Source organism: Chiloscyllium punctatum, chromosome 24 (assembly GCF_047496795.1).
Source record: "Chiloscyllium punctatum isolate Juve2018m chromosome 24, sChiPun1.3, whole genome shotgun sequence".
In the NCBI taxonomy this organism is placed as follows: Eukaryota; Metazoa; Chordata; class Chondrichthyes; order Orectolobiformes; family Hemiscylliidae; genus Chiloscyllium; species Chiloscyllium punctatum.
In genome coordinates, this window is record NC_092762.1 from 68,405,269 (window position 1) to 68,431,845 (window position 26,577).

At 39.5% G+C, this 26,577-nt stretch overlaps 1 protein-coding gene across 1 annotated transcript in view; it reads right to left on the bottom strand.

Annotated features, from left to right (window-relative positions):
• gipc3 (GIPC PDZ domain containing family, member 3) overlaps nucleotides 1–19,322 on the bottom strand; it is an 82,169-nt gene extending 62,847 nt beyond the window's left edge. The window contains exons 1-2 of the mRNA XM_072593588.1: nucleotides 18,952–19,322; nucleotides 3,910–4,095 (exon numbers count right to left, since the gene is read on the bottom strand). Coding sequence (XP_072449689.1) covers nucleotides 3,910–4,095; nucleotides 18,952–19,320 — 555 coding nt within the window. The 5' untranslated portion in view covers nucleotides 19,321–19,322. The remainder of the gene's footprint in view (nucleotides 1–3,909; nucleotides 4,096–18,951) is intronic.
• Between the last annotated feature and the right edge of the window lie 7,255 nt (nucleotides 19,323–26,577).

A 26,577-nucleotide genomic window follows, 5' to 3' on the forward strand; every position in this document is an offset into this window, starting at 1 on the left:
GGATTGGCTGTACTAAATTTCCAAGCGATATGGAGGCTGGGTGGATTAGCCACAGGAAATGCAGGGATAGGGTGGGGCAAGGGCTGAGTGGGTCTGAGTGAGATGCTCTTCAGAGGATTGGTACAGACTTAATGGGTGGAATGAACTCTAGATGCACCTCAGCATTTCCGGTAAGTAGATTTAAAGTGTTCCTGCTTGAGTCAGGTTAAGTTTGTAATCATGGTGTTATTTGTTTTATGGAAATTTCGAACTACTTTTGGAAACCCTTTGGCATTGCAAGGGGACCATGTCCATTCCATGGGCTGGCTGGGAGTGACCAAGGTGAGTGGAGTCATCTGGAGTCATAGAGTCATAGAGTTGTACAGCATGGAAACAGACCCTTCGGTCCAACCTGTCCATGCCAACCAGATATCCCAACCCAATCTAGTCCCACCTGCCAGCACCCAGCACATATCCCTCCAAACCCTTCCTATTCATATACCCATCCAAATGCCTCTTAAATGTTGCAATTGTACCAGCCTCCACCACATCTTCTGGCAGCTCATTCCATACACGTACCACCCTCTCTGTGAAAAAGTTGCCCCTTAGGTCTCTTTTATATCTTTCCCCTCTCACCCTAAATCTATACCCTCTAGTTCTGGACTCCCCGACCCCAGGGAAAAGACTTTGTCTATTTATCCTATCCATGCCCTTCATAATTTTGTAAACCTCTATAAGGTCACCCCTCAGCCTCCGATGCTCCAAGGAAAACAGCCTGTTCAGCCTCTCCCTGTAGCTCAAATCCTCCAAACCTGGCAACATCCTTGTAAATCTTTTCTGAACCCTTTCAAGTTTCACAACATCTTTCCGATAGAAAGGAGACCAGAATTGCACGCAATATTCCAACAGTGGCCTAACCAATGTCCCGACAACTGCAACATGACCTCCCAACTCCTGTACTCAATACTCTAGCCAATAACGGAGGTGAAGTTGAGGACAGCAGATGCTGGAGATCAGAGCTGAAAAATGTGTTGCTGGAAAAGCGCAGCAGGTCAGGCAGCATCCAAGGAGCAGGAGAATTGACGTTTTTGGGCATAAGCCCTTCTTCAGGAATTATTCTGAGGAGGGAGAAATGAAAACTGGGGTAACTCAGTAGGTAGGTATCATGGCTGCTGGCAAGACACCAGTCAGGTACCTGCAGGACCTACTGGCGATTTGTGCAGATCTGTTGCATGTTGATGGAGTGGTATCCTTCCCTGTTAATGAAGGGCATTGGCTGGCCTGTGAAAGGCCAATATCTGCAGCCAATGAGATATGGGGGAATTCAGCGAAGGCAGCGAATCCTCTGGCTCTCACAACGTGAATGTTTGTATCAGTTTAAAAAATAATGATTTTATTGGTTGCACTGATGTACAACTGTGTGGGAGTTATCATCCATGATTCTCTTTGATTCTATGTCTCCAATGGGAGTGGAATCAGCCAGAATCATAGTCATTTCTGTTCATGCTCACTTTTACATTGAATCACTGCCAATGCAACCACAGCCTCCTCCTCAAGCACCAACTTATATCTACCACAGCTCTCAAGAGACAGGCAGTCTTGGGTAATATGGCCTTCACACCAGAGCTTCCCAATCTCTGGGCCATATGACAAGATTCTGAAGTCACAAACTCTAAGGCTCAATGGCAGCTGTGGAGTTTACTTTAAGCTTGGACATTGATGACACCCCTTTAAATGATTTGTTTCCCTGATGATGGGTCTTGCTGGATCATCAATTTTCTGAGACCCATTTACAGGTGGATCTCTACTCTTTTTTAAACCCTCCCTGTTGAACAATTCTCTCCTGTCAACTCAAAAACCCTCTCCTCTCAACCTACTCAACAATTCTCCGACCCTCCGGGCCACTGCTACTTCGCAGTGAAAGGCCCAAGGCATGGGGTCACATCGAGAAGAAATTTGGGAAGTGCTGCCTCTAAGCCATCTGCAGGGAGCTTAGTCACTGTCTGTACCACTGCCACAGGGCACCATCGTATACCACACTGGAACCTGCCTGCTGTACCCACTGTGACCTTTTGTCACTTTTCCATCCTGCAGGTGGCCAAGCGATTTCTACTTTCTGCATCTAGACATAGAGTCATACAGATGTACTGCACAGAAACAGATCTTTCAGTCCAACTCATCCATGCCAACCAGATATCCTAACCTAATCTAGTCCCATTTGCCAACACTTGGCCCATATCCCTCGAAACCCTTCCTATTCATATACCCATCCAGGTGCCTTTTAACTGTTGCAATTGTATCAGCTTCCACAACTTCCTCTGGCAGCTCATTCCATTCACACACTTCTCTCTGCGTGACAAAGTTGCCCCTTAAGTCCCTTTTAAACTTTTCCCCCTCACCCTAAACCTATGTCCTCCAGTTCTGGACTCCCATGCCCCAGGGAAAAAATCTTGTCTATTTACCCTATCTATGTCCCTCATGATTTTATAAACCTCTATAAGGTCACCCCTCAGCCTCCAACAGTCCAGGGAAAATAGCCCCAGCCTATTCAGCCTCTTTCTGTTCAAATCTTCCAACCCTTCTCACCATCATAGGCTCTACTCTTCACTGGAGGACCCACCACCTGTTCTGAAAACAATGAGTGCTATTCTCACACAGATCCACTGTTGGTCAAATCCAAACCCCATGTGATGATGCAAAAGGTCCTCTCTGATGCCACCTTATACCGATCCCTGTGCCTCCCAAACCATCCACTATAGAGCTGTAAAATGTGGGCCTCTCAATGCCAGTGGCTCATGGTTATGCAACATCACATGTCCGTGAGGATAGAATTCCTGCAAAGTTGCCAAAATTACTGTTTCTCTGTCTCTTCATAAAAATAAGTGCTCCTGAATGTTTTATTTATTTTAGTCAGTCTCCATCTAGTGGTATAATTTCATTATTGTCAATATGAATAGTGACCTTGTATTCTCTGGAACGGATCCCCTGAAGTACCAAATTGCATAACCTTCTGTTGTCTAATGTAATGATTCTGAAGCAGATAATGTTAATGTTACATCAACTACACCATTCTACTAAAGTTGCACACAGTGTGTGGGTGAGGACAAGGGGTTCTACTCTAGCTTTTGGAAAACAGGAATCTGTACTACCACCCTAGTAATTATGCCTGACCAATTGCAATCAACCTTCTAGATTTATAATGGAATAGAGCCTCTTCTGTAGATACTCCACAGTGGTGAATCCCCTGTTACTAATCACTGGGTAGGCCCAAGACAACCAAAAGATAAAGGAGGGTTAGCAGCAGTGAACTACCTCAAACCCCCCTTATCCAGTATCACATATTGGTAAAGGTGACAAAAACTACAAAGTACCAGGAGTAGTCATCTGGGAAAATATCACATCTTCCATATATTCACACAGGACATTTGCAAGAGCTTTGAGTTGTCTGAAATAGACAATAACTATCTTTGCTCAAAGAATTAGTTTAATAATTTTTTTATGTTTTCTTTTCACTTCAGACAGCTCAGATATGTTTCTTCATTTCTGAACTCAGGTTGATTAGTGTCCTGATTTTCTTAACAAAGCTAAAGCAACTATTTGTCAACATCAATGACTCTATGGCTCTATGTGCTGACACCTACCTTTAATTGAACACATTAACCTTTAATTTGGACTGGCTGCCACTGCAGCTCCACACTGAGCCAGTTTATAGCAACATGTAGCATAAAACCCCTCTCTTTTCAAATTAAGCATAATTAAAGGTCAAGTAAATTCAAGTTTCTCACCATTTTACTTTTAGTTTTTATGAAACTTTTATGTATACTGATTTACAGTGACTATTTTAATATTTCATTCTTTACATCATCTTCTTATCCCCAACCCCTAATTTGTTCAGCTATACTTGAAGGACACCGTCTGTGCTTCTGGTACCTTAATGAAAGCATAGCCTGTTCCATTGTCAGTGATGGTCAGACCAAGAGCATCTTCTGATTTTGTCACCTCCACTTCCTTCATTTGTCCTTTTACATGGGCAAAGATAAAATCCTCTAATCCAATCTGGCCTCCCAATAATTTCTGCATATCGACTTTGTGAGTATTCAATGTGCAGAAGAGAATCTATTAAGACAAAAAAAATGCAGTTGTACTTAAAATACATCACGAACAATATAAAACTAGAGCAACAGTCATTGAAATGATAAAAGTTCATGTTTTAACTGTAACCTAATTATGATAATAAATATGGGCCTGAGAATATGTATCCAATCAGACTGGCCTGGATATTTAGAACAGAATTAACAATTTTTTCTTCAAATAAAAACACACAAGCATTTGAAAATAAAAATGAATATATTACTTGTGGTACAAGTACCAAGAAAGATGTTAAAAGCAAAATGTTATGCTATCACCTGAGGAATAACACAATTAATGCTATTGCTTATCAGCCAACTAGTTAATATTTCCTAAGATATAATAAAAAATTTTGATCTGCCATATAAGTTATTGATATGATGTATAAGTTTAACGTAAGGGTATTTATAGACTTACAAATTCCATTTTTCTTATGGTTTTTCCCGAATGTGTCATATTTAGAATCATAAACTGTTCTATAACACAATCCCACAGAAAGATAAGAATTGCCCTGCATTTAATTTGCATGAATATATAAGAATTGTCTCTGATCTTTATGCAAATTTTAGACCCCCTCAATCCACTGATGTGCATCTACATAGTTCATTTTGGAATCATCTTTCCTTTGTTGCTGCAAGACTTCTTGCACATTTTTATTCTGATTCCTCCTGACATAAATAACCTTAACACCTGGAGATTATAAGAAACCTCAACCATTTAGTCTTACATTTCAGGCAATATTGAGCTTCTTGCTGACCAAGTAAATGATGGGGTTCAGCCAGTCCTCATGTAAAGGTGTAAAACTATATTTATTTACATCATAAAACAGCCCGTGCCAAGATAAAAGATAAAGAAGTGTGGAAGGATCAGTATAGATAATTTTTTATTGTTTCAAAATATAATTGTAGTTTGCATAACTGATAGTTAAAGGAGGCTATTATTATTATGGATTGATAATTCAGCAAAGTTGATAAACTGTTGCATTTCATGACATAATTTAAAGTCCTAAATTTCCAGTATCTCTATAGTATCACCCAGCACATTTATTATTTCAACATAATAAGTTCTAATGTCACCAATAGTTCTATGATAGAAAAGGGTAAACATGTCAACAATTTTATTTTATTGTAAATTATATCCTTCGCCTGATGTAAAAGAACTTGCCTTTGTGTTTTCTTCAATGTTTCCATTAAATTACAAGAATACTTTTGGAAATTGTTTTTCATGTAAAATTACAAGCTGAGAATTATAGACATACTTTTGAAAGTTCAGGCTACATGTGGGAATAGTGAAGCTATTAATGACAAGCTCCTGAGAATTACAGAAAGACAACTGCAGCAACCAAAAACCAAACCAGAAGGGCAGGTGTTCTCAGTGATGTATGCATGGCCCCCATTTTATCATGAAATTGGATCCTTCTGTTCATGGGAACTACCAAAGATGCAGTGAAGGGAAAGCATGGGTGAGAATGTCCAGTGTTCTAAGAATGGGGAGTGCCTTCAGAGACATGAACAAAGAATGGTTAGGTAGGGCAACAAGAGAGATCATAGATACTGCAAATAAACGTGAAAATATAGGAATGAATATACAGGTCAGGAGGGGCACACATCAGTTACACCGACAGAACAGCAAGTCACTATGAGAAATTAAACATGAGTTTCAAATTTTTGGCTGAGATAATTCCTCATGAAGAGTTTATGCCTGAAACATCGACTTTCCTGCTCCTCGGATGCTGCCTGAACTCCTGTGCTTTACGAGCACCATATTTTTTGATAATGAACATGCAGAGAAGCTGATGCAGTTTGCATAGGTACAGGCAATTAAGGTACTGGAGGGGTCAACCTCAGAGCAATCACAAGGGATTTGCGCAAAGAAGCAGAAAGAGAGGGCTACTGACCACATAAAGCAATTTGGTTAATGGAAATGATTATGGTGTTGGGGTTTGGACTGGGAATCAGATAAAGCCGTTCTTAGATCAGACAGGATATCGGAATTTCTCATGGTCTAACTCAAGTTGCAGCTGCAGCTGGGAACTCAGAGATAAAATGCTTGCATTAATCAAAGAACATGACCTCGGGTTTATTGCGATGTAGTTAATGGACGTTTGGACTGATCTTTAATTTGATATTAAACTTAAGTTGCTTCTCTCCAACTGGGTTTGGAGAATTCCATTGAGTCCAGAAGTAACTGGATTGAGCAGTGGAGATGGGATTTTAGCATTGTCAATTATAATAAAGACCATCTGGTTCACCAATATCCTTAGGGAAGAAAATCTGCTCTCCTTATCTTGTCTGGACTACTCCGAACCCACAGCATCGTGGTTGACTCTTAATTACCCTCTGGGCAGATTAAGAGTGAACAATAAAACCTAGTTAAGTCATCAAAACACGCATCCCATGAACAAATAAAAAAACTGGAATATTTTTTATTAAAAATTCAGATAAAGACATATATACACTATACATTCGCTTAACATATTAAATCAATGGGATAAAGGGCATGATTACCTTTGGGAAGAAGAGGATGGATAAGACAATTTGCCTGATTTGTATCCTTTTAACCTTCTTTCAGATTTATTTATCTGACTCTGTCCATTTCTATCTCTGCATGTCACCATTTTATTTTACCCTCCTACATTCTTCCCTTTCAATTTTGCTCATTTATTGGGCACCATTGCCCATTCAGTTAATTGACTATTGATCATTTTTATGAGCAGTGCCTCTCACCTCAGGTCTGATGTTTAGTTTTTTCCTCTTTCATTAGGCCATGGATGGAACGAGTTCAGGAGCTAAATGGAGCTGATGGAACCTAAACTGGGCATCAGTGAGTAAATTATTCATGAGCATGTATCAGATGATAGCATTTCAATGATCCCTTCCGTCACTTCACTGATGCATCAGGAATAGACTAATAGAGTGGTAGTTAGCCAGGTTGGATGTGTCTTTTTCTTTAAGACACAGCATAACTCAGCAAATTATCCACACTATCTCATGTCGTAGCTATATTGGAAGAACTTAGCAAGGGATGCATTTAATTCTGGAGCACAAATCTGCAACGGTATTGCCAGAGGGCTGTCAGGGTCCATAGCCTTTGTAGTATTTATTGCCTCTAATTTTTCTGGATGTCACATGAAGTGAATCGATTTAGTTGGAGACTGCTATCCATGATGCTGGGGAACCCAGCAGAAGGCTGAGATGAATCATTCACCCAACACTGTTCACTGAAGATGGACACAAATACACTTTGTCTTTTGCACTGATGTGCTGGGCTCCCCCTCATTTGAAGACTGGGATCTTTGTGGAGCCTTTTAAACCTCATTTTTATGTAGTCATGATTCTACTCCTGACATGCCCTCCTACACTCTTATTGAACCAGAGTTTATCTCACAGCTTAATGGGATCCATCACTTGGAGGAGCTGGTGTTGGACTGTGGTGGACTAAGTTAAAAATCATACAATATCAGGTTATAGCCCAACAGGTTTATTTGGAAGCACCAGCATTCGGAGCACTGCTCTTTCATCACGTGGGTATGGAGTATGTATGACACAGAATTTACAGCAAAAGTTTACAGTGCGGTGCAACTGAAATGATATACCTGTATTGAAAAAGACCTGGATTGTTTGTTAAGTCTCTCATCTTTTAGAATGACCATGTTGGCTGCAGTTCTTTCATATTTAAATCACAGACCTTTTTTTTAAAAGTTACATTCTCAAGGGAACTTTAACAATAATATACTTACAAGGGAAATCAGGAGGGCAAAAAGAGGACATGAGATAGCTTTGGCAAATAGAATTAAAGAGAATCCAAAGGGTTTTTACAAATACATTAAGGACAAAAGGGTAACTAGGGAGAGAATAGGCCCCCTCAAAGATCAGCAAGGTGGCCTTTGTGTGGAGCCGCAGAAAATGGGACAGATACTAAACGAGTATTTTGCATCAGTATTTACTGTGGAGAAGGTTATGGAAGATATAGACTGTAGGGAAATAGATGGTGACATCTTGAAAAATGTCCATATTACAGAGGAGGAAGTGCTGGATGTCTTGGAACGCATAAAAGTCAATAAATCCCCAGGACCTGATGAGGTGTACCCTAGAACTCTGTGAGAAGCTAGGGAAGTGATTGCTGGGCCTCTTGCTGAGATATTTCTATCATCGATAGTCACAGGTGAGGTACCGGAAGACTGGAGGTGTACACAATGGACATGTATTGGCTATGCCTATCAATGCTGTAATGGGCAGACACATAATTGACGTGTGGATTGGTGAGAACAAAGTCAAGTGGGATATTCCATTTGTTGTCCTCTCATAACTTGTTGTAGACCCAGCTATGTCCTTTAGGGCTTTCCCAGCTCAGCAAGTAGTGGTGCTACCAAGCCACTCTTGGTGATGAACATTGAAGCTCCTCACCCAGAGTACATTTGATGCCCTTCCCTCCATTAGTGCTTCCTCCAAATAGTGTTCAACATTGAGGATTTCTAATTTCTTAGCTGATCGAGGCAAGAGGTAATAATCAGCAGGAGATTTCCTTGCCCATGTTGAAGACTCCTAAAATGTCTATCTCCTGAGAAGAGTTCACCATGGTATTTTGCACATTATCGAAAAATAATGAATATAACTATGTCAGGATGATGCTTAACAGATTCATGGAATGGCTGTCTCAATTTTGGCGTAAGCCCCTAAATGTTAGTAAACAGGAGTTTGTAAAATCAATAGGACTGTGTATTCTGCTTGGTTAATGCTGCTGCTGCATCTGGTTTTATTCCTTTTACCATAAGACTGTAAGACATAGGAGCAGAAATTAGGCCATTTAGCCCATCGAGTCTGCTCTGCCATTCAATCATGGCTGATAGGTTTTTCAACTCATTTTACCACTTTCTCCCTGTAACCTTTGAAGTGTTTGCAGTGGATAGGTACAACCAAGTGGCTTGCTAGGGTATTTTTGAGCAAACCACTTTATGATGGAGTCACATTTAGGCCTGGCCAGCTTAAAAATGATAGCTCTCCTTTCCTAAGGCACACTAGTGAACCATTATTATTTTTGTGACAATAGTTATGGGTCATCATTATATTAACTTGTAATTCAAATTTCACCATCTGATGATGGGTGCAACTCAAACTGATGTCCCCACTGGATTAGTCAGCAGCTGTGGATTATAGTCCAGTGGCAATACCACTACATTAACATCTCACGGATCTGGAACCTATGGAAAATAAAATTAAACTTAAAAGTCGTATCTAGGCATTGTTTTGATTTCTGGGTCTTAAATCAATTTCTTTTAACATCGATCCACAACACACATAAATATTTGTTATGAATTTCAGAAACAGAATTCAACTGCAACTATTGCACTTTTAGCGAGAGAATTTGTCCAGAACATGCTAGAAAAACAATGTTAGCTTTATCTAACATTATTGCTTTATCTTGTGTGTTGTGCAAACAGTGCATGCTTCTTCTGTATAATCAAAAGGTTTTCGTACTCTTATCACTGAAATTTCATTACTTCAACTGTTACCTTCCTCATCTGAGGAAGTCCCCCATGGCTGCATTCATCATAGGATTGGATGGTGGGGAATTTCAAAATTGTTTCCTTTTCTGTAAGGTCTTTTAATGAAAACAGAAATAATTTAATGAGCGAGGCAACAAGTACAGTGCTTTCAATCGTTGGCTGGTTATATCAGCACAGCTGGAGAGGAAATCCCACTGGTTACGCATCAAAATATCTTTCAGATAGTGGCTGAGAAACTGCTGCACCTGTGCACTGCCAATATTGCAAAGGCACACAGCAACGTGCACGTTCCTACATTGAAAATCCAACTCTCACATATCCCCACATTGGGCAATGATAAATAAGAGGCATTTTGTTTTGTTTGACAAGTAAGCATTTTGGCCCATGTGTGTTGACAGACTTCTGACATTTTAACAACATGATTATTCCTTCTAGTGACTAAGCTGATTATTCAACCTCAGTCCTGCTAAAATCACTTGTACCCACTTTATTCTGTTATACCTCCATTAGAATAGAATTAGAACTAGGTCAAAATTAGAATTAGATTTATTCTCTCATGTACTCATGTACAAAGTACAGGAATACAATGAAATGTGTAAAACCTAATCTCGAGCAATCCTGGAGGTGAATTCAACAACTTTGCGAATCTCTGTTGTCAAGAATATTTGTTCCTATTGTCTATTCACCTGATGTTAGTTACAGAAGGTCCCATGCAGCTAATAGATAAGCCAGTGGTGTTGAATTCAAACTCAAATCAGTAAATTGAAAATGAGTAACAGTCACTGTTAGTAGGAAAGTGATCTTATTCTCATTTTGACAAGTAACATGTATGGGTACTCTTCTCAACATTTTGTTCAATTTGTTAGTAAAGTGGTAAGATGAAAAGCAGAGTGTGTTAGTGTTTTTGTTTAGTTGTGAATGTTGAAGGTGTTCGATGCAGTCTAAGTGAATGTGCAGCTGTCAAGCAAGTTTGAGTGAGTACGTAAGGTTTTGTCTATTAAAATTGACGCATGAGGCTAAAAATTTTTTTAAAGTCAGCAATTTCTGTTGGGTAACATGATTCGAAGTCTCTTACTTTTCATCTTTTTGTGGACCTCTCATCTACTGCAAACAGTCTGCTTCTATTTATCCTGATTCAATCTTTCACAGTTTAAATACCTGTGTTATCGTATAACACTCTGTAATTAGTGTTATTCTATTGAAAAAATTGCCCATTTAAAAAATCTTTCTTTATGTTTATATTTCCTCACACCATGCAGCATCACAGTTAATGTAATTTTGTCTTCTCTAAATCCTGAATATTCTTTCTTTAGCATGGAGCCCAGTATTGCCCACAGTACTTTTTTTTTACATTATTCTTTTTTAAGAGATTTGGATGTCACCAGCTGAGCCAATATTTATAATCTGTCCCTAATTTTCTGAACAAAATGATGGTGAGCCACCTTCTTGAACCATTGCAGTATTTATGATGTTGGTGCTGCCACATTGATGTCGACAAGGGGATTATGGAACATTGATAATGTGACATTAAAAGAACAGCAATACCCTTTCAACTCAAGATGGTGTATGGCCTGAAGGGGATCTTGCAGGTAGTTGTGTACCATTGTTAAAGTTTTATAGAAATATGTCTTGGCATTTATATACCACTTGAAGTGAAAGCTAAAATTTGATTTCGTTTACACATTATTAAGCCAAGGCCATGTCTTCAAAGCTCCATGAATCCTTCAAGTCTCTCAAAGCATCCACAATGATGAGCTGACTTCCCTTCAGAGTATGATTATGGCTATCACTATTTTAAGCCAAAATATATCATTATTGACATTGACTGCCATCTGCAATTTTAGAGTTATCAGCATGATTAGTTCATAAATATTTCTTCATAAGAATAGTATTGATATTTTATTTACCTTGAATCACCCAGAACAGATTGTCCTCACAGAAAATAAGCCTCAACCAACAAGATACTGTATTACTGGGACCAGTGTTCTGGCAAATCAAAAAAGCTAAAGAGCTACATGCCCTTTGGTGGGTCAGAACAAACTGAGTGGGCCAAATGGCCTCTTTCCGCACTGTAGGGTTTCTATGATTCTATGATGGCTTACAAAGCAAAAGAACATTGCAGCATGGCAGAGCAGCAAATGAAACCCAGAATAGAAGGCACAGAATGTACAAAATCAATAAATTAATAGCACAAATAGAGGTTAATGAGCATGACCTTATGCTATCACAAAGATATGGTCACAAACAAGGGCGGTGATGGCATCGTGGTGTTGACATTAGACTAGTCATCCAAAGACCCCGATAATGTTCTGGGACTAAAACAAAGAACTGCAGATGTTGGAGATCTGAAACATAGAGTCATAGAGTCATAGAGATGCACAGCAGGGAAACAGACCCTTCGGTCCAACCCGTAAATGCTGAACAGATATCCCAACCCAATCTAGTCCCACCTGCCAGCACCTGGCCCAGATCCCTCCAAACCCTTCCTATTCATATACCCATCCAAATGCCTCTTAAATGTCGCAATTGTACCAGCCTCCACCCCATCCTCTGGCAGCTCATTCCATACACGTACCACCCTCTGTGAAAACATTGCCCCTTAGGTCTCTTTTATATCTTTCCCCCTCACCCTAAACCTATGGCCTCTAGTTCTGGACTCCCCGACCCCAGGGAAAAGACTTTGTCTATTTACCCTATCCATGCACCTCATAATTTTGCAAACCTGTATTAGGTCACCCCTCAGCCTCCAACATTCCAGGGAAAACAGCCCCAGAATGTTCAGCCTCTCCATATAACTCAAATTCTCCAACCCTGGCAACATCCTTTAAATCTTTTCTGAACCCTTTCAAGTTTCACAACATCTTTCCGATAGGAAGGAGACCAGAATTGCATGCAATATTCCAACAGTGGCCTAACCAATGTCCTGTACAACTGCAACATGACCTCCCAACTCCTGCACTCAATACTCTGACCAATAAAGGAAAGTATACCAAATGCCTTCTTCACTATCCTATCCACCTGCGGCTCCATTTTCAAGGAGCTATGAACCTGCACTCCAAGGTCTCTTTGTTCAGCAACACTCTCTAGGACCTTACCATTAAGTGTATAAGTCCTGCTAAGATTTGCTTTCCTAAAATGCAGCACCTCGCATTTATCTGAATTCAACTCCATCTGCCACTTCTCAGCCCATTGGCCCATCTGGTCAAGATCCTGTTGTAATCTGAGGTAACCCTCTTCACTATCCACTACACCACCAATTTTGGTGTGATCTGCAAACTTACTAACTGTACCTCTTGTGCTCGCATCCAAATCATTTACGTAAGTAGCAAAAAGTAGAGGACCCAGCACCGATCCTTGTGGCATTCCACTGGTCACAGGCCTCCAGTCTGAAAAACAACCCTCCACCACCACCCTCTGCCTTCTACCTTTGAGCCAGTTCTGTATCCAAATGGCTAGTCCTCCCGTATTCCATGAGATCTAACCTTGCGAATCAGTCTCCCATGGGGGAATCTTGTCGAACACCTTACTGAAGTCCATATAGATCACATCTACTGTTCTGCCCTCAACAATCCTCTTTGTTACTTCTTCAAAAAACTCAATCAAGTTTGTGAGACATGATTTCCCACGCACAAAACCTTGTTGACTATCCCTAATCAGTCCTTGCCTTTTCAAATACGTGTACATCCTGTCCCTCACAATTCCCTCCAACAACTTGCCCACTAGTTGTCAGGCTCACTGGCCTATAGTTCCCTGGCTTGTCCTTACCATCCTTCTTAAACGTTAGCCAACCTCCAGTCTTCCGGCACCTCACCTGTGACTATCGATGATAGAAATATCTCAGCAAGAGGCCCAACAATCACTTCCCTAGCTTCCCACAGAGTTCTAGGGTACACCTCATCAGGTCCTGGGGATTTATCGACTTTTATGCGTTCCAAGACATCCAGCACTTCCTCCTCTGTAATATGGACATTTTTCAAGATGTCACCAACTATTTCCCTACAGTCTATATCTTCTATATCCTTTTCCAAGTAAATACTGATGCAAAATACAAGTTTAGTATCTCCCCCATTTTCTGCGGCTCCACACAAAGGCCGCCTTGCTGATCTTTGAGGGGCCCTATTCTCTCCCTAGTTACCCTTTTGTCCTTAAGGTATTTGTAAAAACCCTTTGGATTCTCCTTAATTCTATTTGCCAAAGCTATCTCCTGTCCCCTTTTTACCCTCCTGATTTCCCTCTTAAGTATACTCCTACTGCTTTTATACTCTTCTAAGGATTCACTTGATCTATCCTGTCTATACCTTACATATGCTTCCTTCTTTTTCTTCACTAAATCCTCAATTTCTTTAGGCATCCAGCATTCCCTATACCTACCAGCCTTCCCTTTCACCCTAACAGGAATATACTTTCTCTGGATTCTCGTTATCTCCTTTCTGAAGGCTTCCCATTTTCCAGCCGTCCCTTTACCTGCGAACATCTGCCCCCAATCAGCTTTTGAAAGTTCTTGCCTAATACCGTCAAAATTGTCCTTTCTCCAATTTAGAACTTCAACTTTTAGATCTGGTCTATCCTTTTCCATCACTATTTTAAAACTAATAGAATTATGGTCGCTGGCCCCAAAGTGCTCCCCCACTGACACACCAGTCACCTGCCCTGCCTTATTTCCCAAGAGTAGGTCAAGTTTTGCATCTTCTCTAGTAGGTATATCCACATACTGAATCAGAAAATTGTCTTGTACGCACTTCACAAATTCCTCTCCATTTAAACCTTTAACACTACGGCAGTCCCAGTCTATGTTTGGAAAGTTAAAATCCCCTACCATAACCACCCTATTATTCTTACAGATAGCTGAGATCTCATTACAAGTTTGTTTCTCAATTTCCCTCTGACTATTAGGGGGTCTATAATACAATCCCAATAAGCATAAACAAACAAAAATTGTTGAAGAAACTCAGCAAGACTGGCAGCATCAGTGGAGAGAAAAATGGAGTTAGCATTTTGAGCCCAGTAATCCTGTTTGAGAAGTGACCCTTTGGTCTGCAGATGCTGTTGGGCCTGCTGAGTTTCTCCAGCAATTTCTGTTTTTGTGATGTTCTGGGGGGACCCAAGTTTGAATCCCACCTTAGATGGTGGAATTTGTGTTCAATAAAAATCCAGATTTGTCAATCTTCATAAAATACCAGTTAGGTCATTAATGGACTTTAGTGAAGGAAATCTGTCATGATTCCAGTCTTGCAGTAATCCGATTTGCTCTCAATTGTTCTCTGAAATAGCACAGCACACCAAGCCATCCATTTCCAGAGCAACTAGGGATGAGCAACAAATGCTGCTGATATCAAATATATAAAATGAGAATGTAGTGATTGGCATGAGGACCAGGTGGGTCTCATTGAATATGAGGTCCTCGATTGGGGCTGATAACCTGGGCAAATCGGGGAACCCTGGCTGACAGGTATGAACAGGAGTCTTAAGGATTCTCCTCACTGAGGGGACTGGCTCTGAGCTAACTGGTCACAGCCCATGTCTCTGCACGTGTAAATAAAGGATGGCTTAGTAATGAGGCACTGGGGCCTGTGCAGTTATTTCAGAGAACAAAGCTGGAAACTAAATACAGGCAGTACACATTTCATTTACTATAACACGATTGACGAATTCGAGACATTGTTTCTAAAGCGCAAAGTTTTAAAGCATGTATTGATTATAATGTGATTCCAACCCCAACTATAAATGGTAATGCTATTACACCATTTTCTTACAACACAAGATTGCACGAGAACAGAACTACCACCTTATAGCAGAACCAACTGTATTCAGGAGTGTGTGACTTATCAAAAAGAAGGAAAGCATAGCCTTGTTAGTACGAGCTGGAATAAGTATAATAGCAAGAAATGTTCTTGGATCGGAAGCTGTAGAACCCATAATGATGAAGATAAGAAATAACAAGGGAAGATGATACTGATGAGACTAGTCCATATGCCCTATGCCAGTAGCTATACTGTAGGCCAGAAGATAAATCAGGAGATAGTAAGGAAATGGAAAAAGGACAATAAATTATTCGTGGTGACTTTAATCATCATGTAGATTGGGAAAATCAAATTGGCAACGTTTGGCAAAAGACGAAATTCATAGAGTATACTGTATTTGGGATAGTTTCCTACAACAATTATGGATTCAACCAGGGATCAAGCTATTTTGGATCCAGCATATGTAATGAGGCAAGTTTAATAAACAAACTCAGAGGAAAGCATCTTTTAGGAAACAGTGATCCTAACATGATAGAATCTAGTATTCAGTGTGAGTTGTAGGTCAGAAACAACTATGCAAAACTTAAATAACAACGGAAGATGATACTGGTGAGAGTAGTCCTGACAAACCTGTTGGAATTCTTTGAAGAGGTGACAAGTAGGTTAGACCAGGGAAACCCAGTAGATGTGGTCTATCTAGACTTCCAAAAGGCCTTTGATAAGGTGCCACACAGGAGGCTGCTGAGTAAGGTGAGGGCCCATGGTGTTCAAGGTGAGCTACTGGTATGGATTGAGGATTGGCTGTCTAACAGAAGGCAGAGAGTTGGGATAAAAGGTTCTTTTTCGGAATGGCAGCCGGTGACAAGCGGTGTCCAAAAGGATTCGGTGTTGGGGCCGCAGCTGTTCACGTTGTATATTAATGATCTGGATGAAGGGACTGGGGGCATTCTAGCAAAGTTTGCCGATGATACAAAGTTAGGTGGACAGGCAGGTAGTACTGAGGAAGTGGGGAGGCTGCAGAAGGATCTAGACAGCTTGGGAGAGTGGTCCAGGAAATGGCAGATAGAATTCAATGTGAACAAATGTGAGGTCTTGCACTTTGGAAGAAAGAATACAAGCATGGACTACTTTCTAAACGGTGAGCAAATTCATAAAGCCAAAGTACAAAGGGATCTGGGAATGCTAGTCGAGGATTCTCTAAAGGTAAACATGCAGGTTGAATCCGTGATTAAGAAAGCGAATGCAATGTTGCCATTTATCTCAAGAGGGTTGGAATATAAAAGCACCGTTGTGCTACTGAGACTTTATAAAGCTCTGGTTAGGCCCCATTTGGAGTACTGTGTCCAGTTTTGGTCCCCACACCTCAGAAAGGACATACTGGCACTGGAGCGTGTCCAGCAGAGATTCACACGGATGATCCATGGAATGGTAGGTCTAACATACAGGAATGGCTGAGGATCCTGGGATTGTATTCATTGGAGTTTAGAAGATTAAGGGGAGATCTAGTAGAAACTTACAAGATAATACATGGCTTGGAAAGGGTGGACGCTAGGAAATTGATTCTGTTAGGCAAGGAGACTAGGACCCATGAATTAGAGGGGGTAAATTCAGAACAGAAATGCGGAAACATTTCTTCAGCCAGAGAGTGCTGGGCCTGTGGAATTCATTGCCACGGAGTGCAGTGGAGGCTGGGACACTAAATGTCTTCAAGACAGAGATTGATAAATTCTTGATGTCACAAGGAATTAAGGGCTACGAGGAGAATGCGGGTAAGTGGAGTTGAAATGCCCATCAGCCATGATTGAATGGCAGAGTGGACTCGATGGGCCGAATGGCCTTACTTTCACTCTTATGTCTTATGGTCTTATGGTCTCAAATTAGGGTAATTACAAAGGAATGAATGCAGAGTTTGGTGGAGTGGACTGTGAAAGGAGCTTTGAGGAAAAGCAGCTGACAAACAGTGGCAGACATTGCGACTTCGACAAATATTTATCCCAAGAGGAAGAAGGATTCTAGGAAGGGGATAAACTAACCATGATTAATAAGTTAAGGATAGTGCCAAACTGAAAGAACAAAACTTATGCTCTGGCTGAGATCGGTAGGGCCAAAGGATAGGGAAAGTTTTAAAAAACAAGATCAAGGAAGAAAAAGGGAGGAAATAAACTTTGGTCGTAAATTAGTCCCTAATATAAAAAAGAAAATTATGAGCCTCTTTAAATATATAGAAAGGAAGTCAGAGGTCAAAGTGATCACAGGCTCCTTAAAGAATGATGTTGGGGAAATAAAAATGGGGAATCAGGAATTAGCAGAGTAGTTTAATAAATACTTTCATCAGTTTTTATGGTAGAGGACTCTAGTAACATTCCACAACTTATAAATAATCAAGGGAAAAAAGGTGGGAGAGAACTAAATACAATAACTATCACGAGTTAAAAAGTATCAGGGAAACTGGGCTCTAAGTGTAATGGGTTGCATTCTAGGATATTATAAAAGGTAGCTATGGAGATTATGGATGCATTGCTAGTAATCTTCCAAGAATCCTTAGATCTGGAAAAGTTACAGAGTATTGGAGAACTGTCAATGCATCACCCTATTCAAAAAGAGAGGGAGATACACAACAAGTAGCTCCATTCTAGTTATGTTCATGTCTGTTATAAGGAAATAGTTAGAGTCTATTATAAGGGATGTAATACTAATAAAGCAGGGTCAACATGGCTTTATGATGGAAATCACACTTGGCAAATTTATTTGAATGATTTGAGGAGGTAACAATCAAGATAGGCAATGGCACCAGTGCATATATATTTGGGTTTCCATAAGGTATTCAATAAGATACAATACATGAGGCAACATAAAATAAGAGGTCATGTTTTTGGGTGTAGTATAATAGCCTTCATAGAGGATTGGCTAACTAGTAGAAGACAGTTGGAATGGGGAGAGGGGCATTTTCAGGAAGGCAACAACAGTGATCACTGCTGGTGTCACAATTATTGACAATGTGACTTGGATGAGAAATGTGAATGCAATATAGCTAAGTTTACAGAGGACACCGAAACGGATGGGAAAGCAAATAGTACTAATGACACAATGAGCCTACAGAATAACTCATCATGACACAAATTTCAGATTCAGAATCATAGTTTTGATACCATAATTTCCCCAAAATAAGAATCTGTAAGCCAATATACTCATACAGCATTTCTTTGACACATTCTGAACACATAAATTAGTCTGTTTCTTTTATGGTAACTCCACCATATGGATAGAGGAATATCATATATTCAATAATATTAATCATACCTGCTAAGCAATAATTTGCCAAGGTAAAAAAATTACAAATTTTTGTACACAAAATAGGTTTTAAAATCTATATGAAACATTCATAACATTTTGATTATATGATGTTGGATACTTGGTCTAAGTTCAAAAATCTAACTAGCATACAATTATACCACTCTCCAGAAAGAAACTCCTCACATGTTTTTATGTTGTACAGGTCTTGCATACATAAAAGAATTTCCTTTTAACTCGAGCAGTCAAAGTATTGAAGTAAAACGTTAATAAAGAATGACAGCTTACTCTCTCAGCTATACCCACCTCGGCTGGTGAGATCTCAAAGACCTCTGCGATTTTGGTGTACAGTTCTTTAACATTGGTAAAGCCTTCGATCCTGCCAGTCGGACTGCCATGAGCCAGCTGCGTGTGAAATATCAGCCTGGGCCTAACGCGTGGAGCAGGAGGGGGAGGAGGAGATGCAGGAGCAGGAGGAAGCCCAGAGTCAGCTGTACCCTGCTTTTGTCCTTGTACCATGGGACTCTTTTGATTTTCATCAGTAACCCCGTTCTCCATTGGTCTGTTCTCTTCTAATTTTGCTGCTTTTTTACATTTTCTCCTAGACCCACACAACATCTTGGTCTGGAAAATAGTATTGCCTGCATTTGAATTAAAGATGACTTCGTCACACATTGGAAGCGTACGTGGGTAACATGAGAGCTCTAAGCACAAAACCTTATACTTATCTGACTAAGTAATCTCATTACTGTAAAAACAGATGCTACAGTATCTCTTCATTAGAAAGCCAACTGCAGTGCTAATTGTCAAACAGTAAGCTTGAAGCATTTGAGTAAGCTTTGCCAGAGAGTGCGACCTTATTTGGGCTCAGAAGCAACACCTTCTGCTAATGTATTGGCCATCAAAGACAACTTCTGTCGTATTTACCTCAGGAATTTTACTGAGATGCCTGAGGAAGCTAATTTACCAGACTGTCTCATGTGGCAGCATCCATGCTTGTACAGTAGAAGGTTATGCCAATATGATAAAGAGCTGGGAGGCAAACGATTAATCAGAATTGGTAAATTTGTAATGGCTTTATTTTAATGGAGAAAATACATGTTGCAGGAAATACTTAGAATTTAGTATTTCTCATTTAAACGATTCCACATCTTCTCCTTAATTTTAAGAAAGCGATCAAATTCTTTTTAACATCTTGAGGTTAAGTTACTTGACATATTACTCAGTTAACTTTCTTTTTGCCACAGCAAGGAGAAGGCTGCTTCTAAACAAAACCCACATTCAGGCAGGTTTCAAGGGAGTGGGCAGTAGCTCATCCTCTGCAAAAGAAAACAGGCCCTCAGTTTTTTAATTCCAAAGCCTCACTGAAAATACTTGAGACCCACCTCACCCTGAATATAAGGGATGGGGGAGGAAATGGCCACCCAGTCAATATGTAATCAGATGACCCACAAAAGACAAAGTTGAAAATCACACAACACCAGGTTATAGTCCAACAGGTTTAATTGGAAGCACACTAGCTTTCGGAGCTTCGCTCCTTCATCAGGTGGTAGTGGACGCCTCAACCCTAACACATAGAATTTATAGCAAAAGTTTACAGTGTGATGTAACTGAAATTATGCATTGAAAAATTGATTGTCTGTCAAGCCGTTCATCTGTTAGTTTCACTTCTATCATGGTATTCTAACTTTGTAATTTGTGATTTTTAACTTTCTACACCCCAGTCCAACACCAACATCTCCAAATCACAAAAGACAAGGTAAGTGTGAGTTAAGTCATTCCAGGAGATCCTTCCTGAAGTGAAGGATCAAAATCCAGGAAGGGAAGGCCTCAATATCTTGAAAGGATCATTCCTGCTCCTCCTGGACTTAACAAGGACAGTGAAAAAAGAAACTGAAACTGGGCAGAAAAGTGAGACTTCCTTGCTCAGATAAGTGTTAGGATAGCTGCCAAGGCTGAGCAATGGATCACACCATTATCTGCAACAACTTTCACTGAATTCAGGTTGGTCATCCATCCAGACATTCAAATTAAAATGAGTGGTCCAGGCGCTGGACAGTTCTATTTGCTTTTCTCACATTTTTGTTGTACTTTTATGCCAATCATGTTTCTCCATTAGAAAATATTATAGACAAAGCCATCTCAAAACAAGATCTGGAATGGGACAATTCCCTTACATGTCCAAATAATGCAGTGAAAGAGTGAAAATAATGAGGAACTTGACGCAAATTCTTACTTATAACAAAATGAAGTTGCTATAGACTGATATTCCATTCACCTGTTGGATATCAAGGTACACTTCCTCAGGCATCTCAGTAAAATTCCTGAGGTAAATACGACAGAAGTTATCTTTGATGGCCAATACATTAGCAGAAGGTGTTGTTTTACTATTGTTTTACTATTGTCTTTTCTCAGGATTGTGTTGTTATTGATTTGCTATTTTATATACATAAATTCAACAAGAAAACATCTGTTGGAATGTGCCATAGTCATTGAAACCCTTTAAGACCATTTTTTTTCCAACTTAGAGACAAAATGACAGCAAGGTAACACAATACCAAGATTGTTTTAATTGCTATCAGGTTATGGCTATAATATTACTGTAACAGGATATGATAATGTTAGGAAGTCTTACAGCAGTTATTTCCGTGAATAATTTGTAAACTTTTATTAGATCCTGGGTTACATTTCTGCCCTGATATTAGATCATTACATTCCTTGAAAAAGCCAAAGTAATCATGAATGAAAATAAAATCTTTGTTTTGCATTTCGATTCTTTCTTTTTAATTTCTGAGGAACTTATGGCATTATGAAACACTGATGTAATTCAGTTTAACAATACCATTTGGTTCATGCCATTTAAACTAAATGACAATATTAATAATGTATGTAAAGATTTGTTTGCTTACTCTGGCACTCCTCCTGACTTCATCAAACCTTTTTCTTAATTGTAACTGGGTCCTAAGGATATGCAATACCCCATTCACCTTCTCTGCAACTTCCATGGAGGTAACTTCCACATCCAAGGATTAGGAACAGGAGGTGACCACTTCCCCCCATGTCTATGCTCTGCTATTCTGTCATGGTAATCTTTTTTTAAAAATTGCTCATGGGATGTTGGTATCACTGACAAAGCCAGTGTTTATTTCCCATCCTTAAGTGTATGTGTGAATACAGTATTGAGTTGCCTTCTTGAACTTCAATAGTACTTGGAGTGTGAATTATACCCACAATACTGCTGGGAAAGGCCTGTTATGGACTGGACCAAATATCCTCAAAATATATGAGGAAGAAAGCCTAGATCTTAACATTTCCTTATTTTAAAGGTAAGTGTAAGGCTTTGCGTTCCAGATGCAATTCAATTGGTTAAACTATTCAACTTAAAGCAAAACACGTTATTTTGCATTACTGTTAAAATACAGACAAAACAAAAATAAAAGAATTGGCTCAACTACAATTTTATCAAAATGTTTAACAAAACAATGTGCATATTAACTGTACTAAATAACTGTTCCAACATAGTAACATCCAATAAACACACCATTGGCAAAGGCAAATTCAATAAAATTGCTTGTTTCACGTGTAATTGTAGCAGCAGGGAGCGAACACCAGCTTTTAACTGTAACAGAGAGAGGAATAAGAGCTTTTACATCCAACTTCAAGTCCCGAGTATTCAGAAAATTAAACTAAATATCCTGGTTCTGTGTGAGTCTGACGCTACCCATTCGGGTGCTGCTTCTATTGTTCCAATTTTTTTTTAAATTCAAGGCCTCACAAATTGTTTACTGTATTAGCTTTAAGCAGACTGCTCAGCACTTCTGTCTCAAACTTTCTTCCTAAAGAAACCAGGACAAAATACATCTCTAAAAGCCGTAGAACCATCACAGGAGTTCCACGATTTTTTTTCCTGTAACAGAGAATGTGCAACAATATAGTTCCAAACGTCATTACTTGATCAGGGCTTCAGTTTCATTTTCTTACCTACTTGCCATAACCTTTGACACCCTTGTTGATGAAAGAAATTGATCTGTTTCAGCCTTGAGCATATTCAATAATTTAGCCTCCACTACTATTTGAGGCAAATAATTCCATAGACCAACAGCTGTCTTAGAGAGAAAAAAACTATTCTAATCTCAGTCTTAAATGGAAGCCTTATTCTTTTGTAAAATAATATTTTGAGATATATTTTACAGTTGGAGGTATGACAACATGATACATGTTAGCAAGCATGGGAGAAAACAGTTTATTTTGGATCCTTAGTTCCTACAGTTTTGCAGAATTGATGTTCTCTGTACCTTATATTATCAACAAATGACTAGAGATTGATTGCAATAATTAGTCAATGTGCTCATTATCATTGTAGTGTGACTAGTGACTAAATACCATTCATTATTTAAAGGCACACATGGATATTCATTATTCTACAAATATATATTGAATATAAAACACGTAAACAGCAACCCGGGTTAGAAGGGTGTACACAAACTGCAATGCTTGAAATTCAGTTTCTGTAGTTTAAGATAATTTGGAAATTAAATTTTCAAAGTAACACATTTTACATTTTTTGTTGGCATTTGGCAAAATAATAAAACATCAGAATTACAAAGTCCACACAACCAATGCAAAAGTCTTCCAAATTTGTGTTATTGCAGCTCAAAAGGGATACTTTTTATGAATGTGAGATATACAGGAAGAGCGAGTTTGATTTTAAATTACGATAGTCAATACTGTAGCAATGACACCATAAAGAAGTTTCGCTCATAATCTCAATAAGTGTATTCATTGGATGCCATAGAAACCACGGCAACCAGAGCACAGGAAGCTTTTGCACCAACAGAAGATTCGTTCGGATGGTTGAAAACAGGCCTTATTTCATGGTTCGGAAAGAAATCGTCTTTATACACAGCAAACAACATGGAAGATGCTGAATTATTTCAGGAGAACCACAAGGGATAAACGAAACTCTATGAAGAATTTAACTTCACAAGAACTGCTGCCAACAAATTAGCAAAAGACACTGAGAACATTTACAATGTGGAGTATAAAGTTACAGCCACAGACAGGAAACAAAGGGAATCTGAATAACTGCCCCAATTTGTACTCGTTTCCCCCACCACAACCTCTATCACCTTGATGATAACCCTGATAAGTGGTTTATTTATAGACAAGGAATTCTAGGGTTGCTGGATTTTCTTCTTGGAACTGAAGATTTTAAAACAAAAAGATGAACTTCAATAGTTCCTGCTCAACGCAACAAGAATTATTCACAATCAGTTTCAATTCTGAATTGTAATGTGCAAAAAAAAAATCATCAATGTGAGAAAGCTCACTATAGTTTTCTTCTTTAAATAGAAATGGACATCGATTGAAGAAATTTCAAATGGAAAGCGATTATTGCAACATTCCTTTACAGCATTGCAGCATGTCAACAAGTAAAGCAACAAGTCCGCGATACAGAAAATTATACAATGACAATTCCTCCCAGTCATATATGGTGTCTACCAAAGAGAAGCCACAAGTGGATGTATCTTCTGCAATGAACAGTGCCACGAGGAAAAGGCAGCAATTCTTTAGTAATCCTAACCCTTGGAAAGGTAAAATGAACAGCCCTGAATCTCCCAAGCAGGGTAACAGAAGACCCTGCCACTCTGTACAGTGTGCCAATCCTCAGCGAACTCTGTTAAACACTAAACAAAAACACAGAACACCAACCATCGACAATACTGTCAACGGCAACTTTGAGCAGGTGTCTGACGAGGACAACGTTTATGAGAATTTGGATACATATTGGCATCAGGCATGCTTTCTGAGATGTAATGATAAAACAGTCACCTACACAACTCCATCTGAACTTTTTGTCAGTGAAGAGAGAAGAAAGTCACTGAGTAAAATCCAAATGCAGATGGCCGATTCTTCAAACCCACAGCCACCACCGCTCCCTGTAAAGTTTCGAAGGTATTGTGCTCAAGCAAATTCAAGCCATATTTATGAAATATATATTTGTATTGAAACATATAACCTAGTGCTAGCTCTTTAATGCATGGCATGTCTCGATCTTTTCCTACACCTGTTAGTTCTGGAATTAAATCTGCACTATGTTTTGCACGAATGCTACTAGTTATTCTAAGGTATAGAACTTTCATCATTCCCAATAGAGTTGAAATGTTCTAATAGAGGTTGTTTTGATTTAAGGGAAATATCTAGCAGTCTCAGCTCAGTGATAATCGTTGTGTTCCTGAGTCAGAACCTTTTCCTTGAGCACATAAGATGATTCAGCATATTATTAAAAGCGTGTAACACTATTAGTGGTGTTATTTTTCAAACAGTGGCAAATTTACTCAATAGAATGCTCATCCTGCCTTGCTTGAAGAAAAGGCTGAGAGGCTTTTTAGTTCTGGCCAACTAACATACTAAAACATTTAGTCATTTATTTAATTGCTGTTTGTGCAACCTTGTTGGGTGCAATTTGATTGCAATGGGTGGAATCTTATTGGGAACTGAGCAACATGTGCCATGGCAAGATTTGTGGCAGATTCAGATGAGAAGTGCAGAGAGATCTATCTCAATGTTTGGAGCATCTTGCTCCATCTTTTACGCTTTATCCAAGTGTCTTGACTTGTTAGGCATTAGAGAGTATCCAAATGAGGGGACCATTGCTTATCAAACATCTCATTAGTGCCACACCTTGACTCGTTAATACTCAAATGCTCATTTTACCAAACTCACCGAACAAACTAGACTCTGGGAATTCTCAACATAGAAATCAGAGTGGGGACCTGGCAATTTCAGCTTACAACTTACTTTAGAGAATGTCCTGATTAGATGCTGGGCATCAACATTTCAGGGAATGCGCTATGAGGACTAGCTACATGCATCCCATATCCACAGTCATTGGTAACCAACATGTTTCAGTCTCTAAGAACCTTCTTCTTCTTCGATCCACTTATAGAACACTTCAATGCTTTAATGCTCTATCATTCTAATATTGCTGAAAGGACACTACATACTCAAGGACAGAAACTCTGGACCATGCTGTGGCTCAAAGCTATTCACTTTCTCTCTTAGCACTCACTCACTCTAAGCTTACCCAAAAGTGTACGGCATCCTTTCCTTGCATAGCCTTGTCCTGCCTTTTGTACCTTGCCTCCTCAGCCAGAGTTAACCAGGCTTATAACTTGGTTATATTTCCATGCTGTTTAGCCCAAACACAAAGCTAGGAAGCTTGTCATAGTCGACAGCAGGCCTCAGGCATGTCAAGGGAGAAAGCTATTATTTAGGGGGCCCTGGCCCAGTCATTCAAGCATAGTTACCAATACAAATCCAGGGACCTGGACATAACCAATGGGCCATTGGGTCGAGGATTGGCAGATGAAGTTTAATTTAGATAAATGTGAGGTGTTGCATTTTGGTGATGCAAATCAGGGCAGAACTTATACACTTAATACTAGGCTCCTAGGAAGTGTTACTGCATAAAGAGACCTTGGGTACACAGTCATAGTTCCTTGAAAGTGGAGTCATGAGTAGATAGGATAGTGGAGAAGTCATTTGGTAAGCTTGCCTTTATCGGTCAGTGCAGTGAGTGGAAGAGTTGGGAGGTCATGTTGCAACTGAACAGGAAATAGGCCATTTTTGAAATACTGCATTTAATTCTGGTCTGTCTGCTAGAGGAAAGATGTTGTTAAACTTGAAATGGTGCAGAAAAATATTACAAGGAAGTTGCTGGGTTTGGAGGGTTTGAGTTATAGGGAGAAACTGAATAGGCTGCGGCCTTTATCCCTGGAACGTTGAAGGCTGAGGGGTGATGTTATAGAGGTTTATAAAATCATGGGGGGCCAAGGTCTTTTATCCCAAGGTGAGGGAGTCCAAAACTAGAGGACATAGGTTTAGGTGAGAGGGGTGAGATTTATATAAACCTAAGGGGAGCTTGTTCAT